The sequence below is a fragment of the Cyprinodon tularosa genome, unplaced genomic scaffold, assembly GCF_016077235.1.
Source record: "Cyprinodon tularosa strain WSP-4 unplaced genomic scaffold, ASM1607723v1 ctg73, whole genome shotgun sequence".
NCBI lineage: Eukaryota > Metazoa > Chordata > Actinopteri > Cyprinodontiformes > Cyprinodontidae > Cyprinodon > Cyprinodon tularosa.
Window position 1 is genome coordinate 1,480,906 of NW_024039485.1, and position 12,156 is coordinate 1,493,061.

The following is a 12,156-nucleotide window of genomic DNA, read 5'->3' on the forward strand; positions in this document are numbered from 1 at the left end:
GTTGGATGGTATTCTGGACGATGATTGGATCCCATAAACTAAAATGATCCTAAGGCTGGATAGATTGATGGATGATCAGCAGGATGGATGGACCCTAGAATCATTGGATGGAGAAGGAAACTGACACATTTCCATATTCATGTAAATAATGGCACACTGCTGACCTTTGCTGGATGTCTCTCCCATCTCTTGTAACCCACTTTCCTGTCTACATACTTTAAAAAATAACAAAATAAAGGCCATAGAGCCTAAAAAAATTATTGCATAGGAAATAAAGCCCTAGTGCTGAAACCAAACCTAACGAAGCAATTCACTCCACCAGTGTTAGAAATGAGCAGACAGCACACAGAAACTGATTGGAAATGTTCTATTCTAGAACACTGTGTACCAATTAAAACAAGATACAATATAAATACAATTCTGTACAATACAATAGCGGAAATACTATGTTCAGAAACATTTACATAAAGAACTCCTTATTAGGGAGAGCAGCTTTGTTCTCTTCTTTAAAGTAAGGTCTTGGGTTTGTTTTATTTAAGTGAAACTGCAGCTCGTTTATTATCCTGGACACAAAACCTTTAAAAAAAAAAAAAAAAAAAAATTTCAAGGAAGTCTTATCCTCTTACCTTAACCAACCTGTTGTTTTTAATTATTCAACAAATCCTCCATTAAAAGGAGGGCTCGAATTCTACACTTCAGAAACAGTTCACAGGTATCAAACTCTTTATACTTCTCTCTGAGTAGTCATGAAGGGGGGAGGGGTATTTGCAAATAACAATAAGGCGTGTATCTTATATCGGGACCTCTGAGCGATGACTAACAGTCGTCGGGTTAATATTTAATGAGTCCTGTACGGAAGACAGTCGGTGAGCTTCCCAAGAATCCTTTCCAGTGCAACCTTTCCTCATTCAGTCTCAGGCCGAACGGGGAGTTATTTCCTCCACAGTGCTACAGTACATCAACAGGACGATACATTTACGTGGCATTGCTCCTACAGATATGGCACTAAGCTTTACTTGGACATGTCGATTTGTAATGAGTATCTCCATGTATAGCTATAATAGAAGTAAAACAACTTAACACTTGAACAGCAGATATGGAACCGTAGTTCTTTGGTTAGCCCTGACGTGACATATTGATGTAAATATCAAAGTTTATAAACAGTAGTACATTCTTAATCTTCAAATCCCAGATCACTTCATGATAAGCCTCAGAGAGGGGCGCGATCTGCAATATAAATTACATATATTCTCCAGAAGCAATGTAAGAAAACTTAGGCGGATAATATTTTCAGATAAAAGGTGAGCCCTCTATAAAAATATGACAATATAGAAAACTCAAATATGTGCATAGTGATTTTGTTCTTTTTTTTTAGTGAACAGCAACTACAAAATACTTCATTAAATGCACAGGTAAGATATGCCTTTTAGCAAAGCATCCACACCAACAGAGCACAAGGGCTCTGAGACATGAGTGGTCAGAAATCAGCTTTCAGAGTCGAACAATGCATGTGAGGGAGGGGGGGCCCTTCTGGGTCCTTGCTTCTCCCCAGAAATCAGGTTCTTCTTTGGGTCCTATTTGATGAAAGTCTGGGGCTCTGTGTCCATGGAGGGAGGTCCTCTGGTGAGTCGAGATGGCTTCACAAACACACCATGGCCCGGGGGACAGCGGAAATACACCCTGTCCTGGACAGTCCCATTGTGCTTACCTAGAGGGGAGCACAGCTTATTACTAATACTATAGGGAACCTGGACTAATATGTAGAAAAATTAATGAAAGTCGGCATCTGGGACACTAAACAATTGCTTTTTAATGCTGAATGTATAGCATAAATAAGAGAAAATACTAAAAAGATTTTATGCACAACAATGAAACCATTGTTTCAGATAGATCGATAGATAGATAGATAGATAGATAGATAGATAGATAGATAGATAGATAGATAGATAGATAGATAGATAGATGATAGATAGATAGATAGATAGATAGATAGATAGATAGATAGATATTACATAAGAATATCACATTAAACTTTCATCATTTTGTAATGTTTAGCTTTCTCTAAAGCAGGGGTATGCAATGTCAGGCCTGAAGTGCCACTGTTGTGCAGCTTTTGCATGCATCCTTGCCCAAACCCACCTGAAACAGCCGCCCTGAGACACAAAGTCAGATTACCTCCATTGAGTGTTGGTAAGTTTTTTTAGAGGCCTGGCCTTTAACCATTAATTTGTTTCAGATGTGTTGAAGAAGGGACGCATGCAAAACCTTGCCTACCCCTGCTCTAAAGAATACTGAGATTAAGCTGTACAACATTTTAGAAAAAAAAAATAATGATGCTACTTAATAACTTTGAAGGTGGTCTTACCCCAAGTGCTTTTCCATTGGGAATCTTACATACCTTGATGTTTATTTCTTAAATAAAACATGTTGATGGTATATTTTAGAAAACTATTCTATACCTCTTTTAAACCAAATTCAAAAATGATCACTTTTACATTTTATCCAAAATGGCAACATATTCAAGAGCTGATGAAAAGCTCTTCCTTAAATTTTGCTGTTAGGCCATTGGATCTGCCGTCTTTATTAGAGCTGAAAACAGTCTGATTCTGGCCACAACAGCTGAGTTAGTACAGGTCTCTATTCCCTGTGAAAACTAGATATTCTGTGCTTAATGGGGACATGCAGCTTTAAAAAATACTAAACGTAACAAGCACTAAATATTATATTTACCAGTCATTTCAACATATTCCCTTTGCTCTTTAAACAGAAACTTACCCACGGCCAAATCCAGCTTGACACCAATCCAGATCCCCTTTGCAAACTCCACTCCTCCTACATAGTAGACTGTTCCTTTCCTCTTTCCTACCCACACCTGTTCTCCAGGTGCCATCCAATCTGGAAGCTGAGCGACAGGGGTGCTTTCATCTCCGCTGGAGTCCCCAGAGGGCTCGGCGCTGCTAGGGTTGGGGCTGGGGCAGGGGCTCCCATGAGGCAGATCTCCTTGGGCCGGCTCCTGGATAGGCGGCTCTCCTCCCGCTCTTTGAGCTGGGCCACGGGTTCGAGCCGTTGGCGGAGGTTTAATTGCAGATGTTGATGCTGGGGATGGGAGCGATGCAGAGAGATCTTTGGAGGACGAGGAAAAAGTCAGCCCTCTAACGGGGGCAGAGACTGAGGTGTTCAATGAAGTGCAAGGTACTTTTGTGTTGGAGCAGGAAACAGTAACACTCACAGGGTTTTCATAATTAGGGCAACTGAAAGCTACCTTTTGTGGGTCAGATAAGTGCTGATTTTCATCGTCACATGTTTTTAAATGTTCTGGTTCCTTCTGGCAGTGGTTTGTAGAAATGTCCAACCCACCCTGCCCCCATTCCTCTGTAAAATGGGCCAAATCGCCATCTCCAATACTGTCATCAGCCCCTTTAAAGTCAGTAAACTCCTGGCTGGTGCTGAGAATACAGTTATGAGGCAGTGAGACAGTGTGCTGCTTCTCTGTGCAGGTAGGAATAGTGACAGGAGAGGACGTTGGATGGATGAGCTGATCAGAAGCACCAAATGATGAAAGAGGCTGCTCTACGTTGGTTCCCGCCGAACCACTTCTGCTCTGAGCAGAGCTCCGACCAGGATGGTCCTGGGACTCTCTGGAAGGGCAGCTCAGGTGGTCGGAGCTTTCACTGGTGCTGAAAGGCACGTCGGACAGAGTGGCGTTGGAATCGCTGTGGGAAAAGTAGCCGCTGGTGCAGCTGCTGGCTGTGGGGCTGTGCGACACCTCCCTGTCTCCGTTCCCACCTCCACAGCGGCTTCCCTTCAAGTCAGAGCGAAACCCTTCCTGGCTCTCCAGAGTGGCGTTGTATACCTCAAAGTTAGCAAAATCCTCTGGAATGTAACTCTGAAAGCAAGCATGGTCCAGAGGGCCCTGATTCAGATTCAGAGACACGTCCGTCTCCTCGTCTTCAGAGTCATGCTGATAAAAACAGAGGCGGCAAGAAAACAGTTAATTTGAATTTGTTAGGTAGTCTGTTATCACTCAATAAATAAAGAGTCAGTGGGAATGGTAAGGGATGATGTAACATAAACATGAGGTGGGATACATGCTACCTTTATGTGTTTCTGATTTTTAAACACAAACCAACAGAGGTGAATATGAAACAGGAAAAGTGAAACAATGTGATTGACCCTGTGACTGGTGTTCAAATCCCCGTTCCTTTCAATAGCTCAAGTGTAAAATACACAGTTTTTGGCAACAAATAAATCTTCATCCATTGTTTTCCAGCAGATACATGTATGTTTTGGGTTTTGTTAGTTGTGTTTGTTTGTTTTTCTCTGTGTCGCAAAATGATTGATAGTAATGATAATATTGTATCATTTGCTATAACAAATTAGAATAGGGATTCAGATAAGGCTCATTTATCAGATTAAGTACATTGTAAAGAGAACAACCTTTGAACAGGTATTACATACTTCCCTATTTTAGCACGTTTCTAAGTTTATTTTTTATTTTATAGATATAATATACTTATCCTAAATGTTGTTTTTTCAAAACTTCAAGAGGAAAATCAGGATCAACAGAAAAATGCTTTAAAACACTATTATGAACTGTTAATGAACAAAGTGAAATTATGTGTTTTCCTGTAATTATCTAATATGATTGTATTTGTCCAAACTTCTAGACAAAAATGTTTTTGTTGCTTAATATCAGACTAAACCTGAGGTCCACAGATTGCTCCAAAACTGAAGTTTTGCGATGGACACATATTATCGGTACTGTTTCCCACCAAAAGGTAAGCTTTTATTGTGAAGGCAGAATGTAAGCTTTTATTGTGAAGGCAGAATGTAAGCTTTTATTGTGAAGGCAGAATGTAAGCTTTTATTGTAAAGCTCTGAGGAAAGAGGAGAATATACCTGACTGTTATGTTTCTCCCTGTACTGGGTAGTTGGAAGGTTTTGGAGATTAAAGCGAGACTCAGCAATACTTTCATCTCTTTCTTACATTGATTACCACAGTTTAATTATTACAAAATAAGGAACCCTTTAAATTATGTTGTTTAGGTACTCTTTGTCTTCGTTTTTTAAGAAATTTGTCAGAAAATAGAATGATTCCCTAACATTTTGAGTTGTGGGTAAAACTGAAGGTAGGGTTTATCCAACCAAAACAAACTAAATTTTGGGAGATTCTGAGCAGATAGGGGAGTTTTATTAAATAAATACCTATCACTCTGGTCAAGGTGCATGGAGATTATTATAAAAAACATGGAAGCTAGTGTTCATGTCTAGAAACCAATGTCAATTTGTTGGAAATATCTGCAGATTCTTAAGGCTTGGTTTTTCAGCTATTTTTGGGAGAAATAAAAATTTTATACGGTCCCTGTTGCCCTCAAGCCCAAATTTGATGACAGCTTTTGCAGTGTCATGAGAAATGGCATAAAATCCAGAGATAACTTTTTCTACCCTGGTCCCAACTGATACCTGTAGAATAATAAATTTTTCGGAAAATAAAAATAAAAATACCAATGGGACACCTATATAAGATTTAGATTTATTTGCTATAATTAATGAAAAGTATAAACCCCAGAATACTGAATCGGATTTAATGTCATCTCTCCTTTAAAAACAAAGATATGTTTATTTTTCAGTCGATCGATACAGAATACATGTAAAACTATAAAAGGATGACAGATTATTAGTTTTTTTAAATTTCAGATAGACTGATTTTTAAGCATTTTTTGAAATAAGCAATCTTTTATTTTTTAGTAAATTTAGCCTCATGCTCCCCTCAGGGCTGGAAATTATGTTTTCTGGTCAGACATCCAAAACTTTTCTAGAGTTGTGTGACTCATAGATGACACAATGACTCATGCAAAGACCCAGCAATTCATGGAGCAGCCGAGGCTCTTAAATCAAAGAACACAGTCTGATGCCATTGCAGTTATTAGTAAGTGAGACATGTCACAAAGTGCTGTTTCTGTATGTATGTTTTAAGGTGTAGCACTTACAGCAGTGAGTGACTGTGTGCGGCTGAGCTGCCTGCTGGTGGCAGTGGGGGTGGAACGCTTGCAGTGGCCCTCACTGCCTGCCCTGGGTCGGGGCCAGGAGCAGGAAGAGGGGAGCAGTGCAGGGCTGTCCACACATGAGCGCATGCTCTGCAGATGAGTCAAAACAACAGCACACACTTCACACTCACACACGACAACATGCATGGAGCTGTGCAGGCTGGTTACACAGTTAGTGCCGAGCTGTTTAATATTTCACAAAGACGGTGCTTGGTGTGCCCCAAATTAGAAGAGTGCAACCTTTTAACTGTGCTGATCATGCAACATGCTGAAAAATGTTAAGTTTTAAGTGTTTCATTTGTTGTTTTTCCCTCCAAAATACGATTATTAATCAACATGTTTGGTCTTTGGACTTTGGCTGATTTTAACTTCACTCCAATATTTGGCCATTTTCTGGCAAATGGGTTTTTGCTTATTGGGACAATGAATGTGGATCTTTTAAAAGGTCCAAATCCAAGTATGTGAAAAAGTGTTGTATCATTAATGAGATGTTGACTTATAGACGGTTTGTTTATAGCAAACCTGTCACAAAGGTATTTTTTTATTTTTCTTATCCATCTCTATACCAAACTGCACAATATGGCATCATAGTTAGATACAAGGTCTACTGGTCTGTTTAGGAATAGCTCTCTCCATATTTTTCTGAATGATTATTTTCTTTAGCACTCCTTTGTCTGCAACAAAGCTCTATTTTAGGCCCCTTATTGTTTATATTAAACCTGCTTCCATTTTAGCAAATGTTAAATATGTTTTATAGATGCATATCACTGCTATGCAGGTGTTCTATAGATATATATTGTTTAAGGACCAAGATGTTTCTGAAATACAGATGTTATGTCAGTGCCTAAAAAAAGCATTAAAAAAATGGCTGCTTCAAACAAGGCTTTATCTTTGACAACGAAACTCCTTGCTATAAACCCCTCTGAAAAAAAAAAACATACTAACTTAGTAGGAAGTGAATGGTTTACCAGGCAAAGTCCAAAGAAATTCTAAGAAAGAGTTTCAGAAAAACCTACAGATCTATTTATCAGCTTACAAAAAAGCTGACTCTTTGAAAGAACTGCTTTTATTATTGCAAATGATAGATTCCAAAGTTTAGACTTAGGATTACAATTCAGCCAACTTACTCTTGTACTACTGACTGTACAGTAAGTTAAAGTACTAAAACCTCATTTAGGACACTTTACTAATAGAAATAATGGTTATATTAATTGATAAGAGCAGTCACATAGAGAAGAAAAAGTAGTGAACACAAGTTGTCAAAAACAACTCTGAAGGCAGCAGGCTTATGTCAATTTAAGTGCACTGTATTAAACCAGTTTGAAAATGGCATTTAATGGAATATATGGTCCAATGTATAGTTTAGGAATGACAACACCAGGAAATATGGAGGTGAGGAAGAGTCAATGCTCCGAGAAAACAGTGAAAAAACATAAGAAATGAACCTTAAAAGAAACAAAAGAAAAAAAAATATACACAGACTGAATTCAGTCCTCTATACCTCTAGTCCCAGCAGCGGCCGAGCCTCCAGGGCTTTCTTTGCCTTGTTCTCCTCTTTGACAGGAAGCAAAGACTTGAGGAATTTAGGCGGCTGAGGGGAAAGGACCTTGAAGGGGCTGCCGCTGAAAAAGGTGGAACTCTCAGGGCCTGATCCTGTGTGGGAACATTTAGAGGTAACCTCTACATTGTCAAAACCTGATCAATTTGATGTATCTGACTGTGCTCTGCCTTACCTGGGTTTTGATTGTTTTTGATGGGTGTGGTACAAACTGAGCCGTTTTGAGGATTGCAGGAAGCGATGTCCACTTGATCACAAGGCTCCTATTCAACAATATAGAGTCTCAGAAAGCTGCGTGAGGTTAAGAAATCTAAACATATTCTGTTCCCTTGGAAAAGTGTATATATTTTATATATATTTTTTCTTATCTTTATCATCTTGTGTAGTTGGATGTGTATATGTATATATAAAACTGTAACTGGAGCGTGTAACAAAAGTAATTTCCCTCTGGGATTATTAAAGTATTTCTGATTCTGATTCTGAAAAAACAAGGAATTATTAAAAGCATTCAGGTAAAAAAAAGGTGCATTTCAGTACAGCTTTAATCATTTTACAAGAAAAAAGAGGTGGAGAACAAAAACTATATTGAGGTTCTAGTAATAGTAGCATACTTTGGGTTTATTTTTATCAATAGTAATTAAAAAATATGTTTAAAAATTTCTAAACTGGGGTTTTTCGTAATAAAATGATAGAAAGTGTCATTAGATTAGATAAAACCATGCCTGATGAGTCTTGCCATCTTCGTCCTCAGTCAGGTCAATTTTACTGCACGAAGACTGAGGGGGGAAAAAAAAAATCGTTTTCAGCAACTTTATGTTCAAACTGTAAAATGTATTTGTTCAGCTGAAAAAAGTTGTGTTAATTACATGCTGTACACTTGGTGTGCTTGCACTCCTTCTCAAATGTCTCCCCTTAGCAGCAAGTGCTTCCTTCACAGTCACAGCCTGCAGAGAAACACCAGGACAGATCTATCTGTAGTGAATAGTTTCAGGTGGACAGGAACACAAATATATAGAATTACACTTTAAATGTGACTTAACTTTCTCAGACAAATATTTTGGTAAGATCTAAAAACAGAGATCTTATAGCAGAGATCTTGTAATGTCTAAATATTGCTGAAAAGCCAATCATTTAACTTTATTATTTTGGTTACAGTTAGACAGGTTATGAGGTTAGGCAGAAGAGAAAATATCTGAACATTGCGCCACTTTGTCGTTCCATACTTTTGTTCTGTGGTCATTTCTTTGCTGATTACAAAAGGAATTTCCACTGTTAACACATCAATCCAGGTCCTTCTGGAGGATGTTTCAAACCCACTGTTGGCTGAGTAGTTTCCTACAGTCTGCTAAGAGGCCATTGTAACCAGATGTGGTTCCATGACTCAAATTTATAAAATCTACCAGCAGAAAGGTAACATTTTAATTTGACTAGAGGTCATTAGCCATTAATTTTCATACGTCTTAAAGAAACAAACAGGAGTAGAACCACAGTAATTGGAAGCAGTTTGTAGAATAACATTTACAAATAACACTAAATATATGTTGTTTTTCATATAACAGTACTAAGTAACAAAGCCAGAATTAAGGAGTTTACAATCTAGTTAATAAGTTTTAGCAACTGCAGTCTGTCATGATCTGGCCTGTTTGCTCCTCCCTAATTAGTAATTCCTCTCACCTGCCGTTTTCTCTCCCTGCCTCAATTACAATTTATTCCCCTCACCTGTTTCCTCTGGTTTAAATTCAGTTCAGCCTGAGCATTCAGTGCCAGATCATTACTTGTCTTGCTGTTAGTCTGTCTGTTCAGTTTTAGTTCATGGTTCATGTCCTGGATCCTAGCTGCCAGTGGAAAGAGGGTTTTTGTGTTTGTCTCGTCTCCTGATCGTCCACTGTTCCTCCACCGCGGAGTCCTCTGGGTTTTGGCTCAATATGTGGGGAGGTTCAGTTTTTATCCAGTAAGCCTGGCTCCAGGGAGGAGACCAGTTTAAAGTCCCGCATCAAGTTCCAGTTCCTAAGTCCTGTCTCGGCTACCCTCTTCCACTGAGCCTGCTCATCTGCACCTGATCCTGTCTGCTCCTGTGCGTGACCACCTGGTCATGCTTCTGGTCCCAGTCTGACTCTGAACCCTCCTGGGAGCCTGTGGAGGCCTGGAAGTCTGGATCCTGCCACCTGTTTCTGTTCCTGCCTGATCTGGATCCTGCCGGTTTATGTCTGTTCTGGACCCCTGACCAGGATCGGCTTCCAGCATGTCCTCTGGAACTGCAGCACTTGGGACATTCTTGGTCTGGACTGTTAAACCAGGTAAGTGACCAACTCAGAATCTTCTGTCAGATGGTCGTGGTCACTTACCTTGGTTTTTCCCCACTACAGAGTGTCTGAGATTGGGCGGTGCCCCGCCCCCCTGCCGTCAATGTCTGCGAGCCACAGCCCTGCTTTTGTTTTGTTTTATTTAATAAACGTTTGAACTTTCCTACTGACTGTCTCTCTTTGAATACTGGGTCCATCTGTCCTCCGCTCATGACAGTCAGGCAAAAGCAGTTTAGACTAATATGACCCTTACCAACTAGACATTATTAGTGGAGCAGTATAGGACTCTAATAAAGAATATAATACAATAAAGTATCTGGCCTTTACACAAAAATCTAAACAAAATTCATATTTTGTGTACATTTCAAAACTTTTCTGCTGAGAAAAAAGTAAACCTAAAAAAGAAGTGTTCTTTGTTGTGAGGTGGAGAAAGAAGCACGATTTCAGCCAGCTGATCAGCAGTGTGCAGCAGGAGGGGCAAAAATCCCTATTTCTATGCGTTATACAGCCAATGACCAAACCAAATCTGTGGCTACATTACAAAGACTTTAAACCAATGCTTACTAGATGCACAGCAGTGAGTTAGCTCAAACCTGCTTTCAGCCGGTTGGACTTATGTTCATTTTGTCAGATACCTGTCTTAGCCTCTCCAAACTCAAAATATTCTCCACTTCCAGCACCCCTCTGGTGTATTTCTCAATGTATGTTTCTCCATCCTGAGTTTCTTCGCTGTCCCCTCTAGCAGCCATTAGAGCTAAGGTCTCCCTCTCCTCTGGCTCTTCTGATGCCTGGAAAGACAGATGAGAGAAAAAACTGATAAAGATAAAAAACCCTGAGCCCTAACCTTTAAAATACGTTGATGAATCTGTTTTTTTTTTTTTTTAAGATATTTGTATAAAATGATGAACTGTACCTTTGGTACGTTGGAAACAATCTCATAAATCACACCACATGAGTAGAGCGTGTTCTTTAGAGACATCCTCCTTTTGAGGCTCTGAGTGAAACTCTGGGGGGAAGAAAAACAAAAGCGTAAAGAACGGCACGTTGCTCTAAGCCTCTAAGTTCCCCATCCATTCCAGCACTAACCTGCTTGTTGTAGATGTTGACCGCAATCCTCTTGCGGACGACCAGTTCCATGGAGGCCGGATGGCTGAGTTGCACGGTGGCTTTTAAGATCAGGTAGATGCGCTCGTTGGGGGACGTGACTCGGTTGAGGTGCACAGAGTCGTGAATGGACGAGTCCCAGGAGCAAACAGCCAGGACCTGGCGGATTACAGTGGCTGCGTCATTCATGCAACTTCACAGTCATTTACAGAGACAGAAGCTGTAAAAATAACCTTTCCTCCATCTCTACCAAGGGCACAGAGGCTTAGTTACAGAACTACAGGTGCTGGTCATAAAATTAGAATATCATGAAAAAGTAGATTGATTTCAGTAATTCCATTTAAAAAGTGAAACTTGTATATTATATTCATACATTACATACAAACTCATATATTTCAGATGTTTATTTTGTTTAATTTTGATGATTACAAATGACAACAAATGAAAATCTCAAATTCATCATATCAGAAAATTAGAATATTACTGAAGACCAATAAAAACAAAGGATTTATAGAAATGTTGGCCAACTGAAAAGTATGAACATGAAAAGTATGAGCATGTACAGCACTCAGTATTTAGTTGGGCCTCCTTTGGCCTGTATTACTGCAGCAATGCGGCGTGGCATGGAGTCGATCAGTCTGTGGCACTGCTCAGGTGTTATGATAGCCCAGGTTGCTCTAATAGTGGCTTTTAGCTCTTCTGAATTGTTGGTCCTGGTGTATTGCATCTTCTTCTTCACAATACCCCATAGATTTTCTATGGGGTTAAGGTCAGGAGAGTTTGCTGGCCAATTAAGAACAGGGATACCATGGTCCTTCAACCAGGTACTGGTAGCTTTGGCACTGTGTGCAGGTGCCAAGTCCTGTTGGAAAATGAAATCTGCATCTCCAAAAAGTTGGTCAGCTGCAGGAAGCATGAAGTGCTCTAAAACTTCCTGGTATGTGGCTGCGTTGACCCTGGACCTCAGAAAACACAATGGACCAACACCAGCAGATGACATGGCACCCCAAACCATCACTGACTGTGGAAACTTTACACTGGACTTCAAGCAACGTGGATGAAGTGCCTCTCTTTTTTTCCTCCAGACTCTGGGACCTTGATTTCCAAAGGAAATGCAAAATTTACTTTCATCAGAGAACATGAC

General features: G+C 39.7%; 1 protein-coding gene across 4 annotated transcripts in view; it reads right to left on the bottom strand.

Annotated features, from left to right (window-relative positions):
• Positions 1–353: 353 nt before the first annotated feature.
• Positions 354–12,156, bottom strand: part of kif13a (kinesin family member 13A) — a 73,921-nt gene continuing 62,118 nt past the window's right edge. For 3 of the 4 annotated variants that reach the window (XM_038269454.1, XM_038269453.1, XM_038269452.1), the window contains 10 exons: positions 10,995–11,171; positions 10,822–10,914; positions 10,544–10,696; positions 8,472–8,549; positions 8,328–8,381; positions 7,781–7,868; positions 7,549–7,700; positions 5,991–6,137; positions 2,776–3,961; positions 354–1,708 (listed from right to left, as the gene is read on the bottom strand). In XM_038269454.1, coding sequence (XP_038125382.1) covers positions 1,575–1,708; positions 2,776–3,961; positions 5,991–6,137; positions 7,549–7,700; positions 7,781–7,868; positions 8,328–8,381; positions 8,472–8,549; positions 10,544–10,696; positions 10,822–10,914; positions 10,995–11,171 — 2,262 coding nt within the window. In that variant the 3' untranslated portion in view covers positions 354–1,574. The remainder of the gene's footprint in view (positions 1,709–2,775; positions 3,962–5,990; positions 6,138–7,548; positions 7,701–7,780; positions 7,869–8,327; positions 8,382–8,471; positions 8,550–10,543; positions 10,697–10,821; positions 10,915–10,994; positions 11,172–12,156) is intronic. The other variant, XM_038269455.1, reaches the window with a different exon arrangement.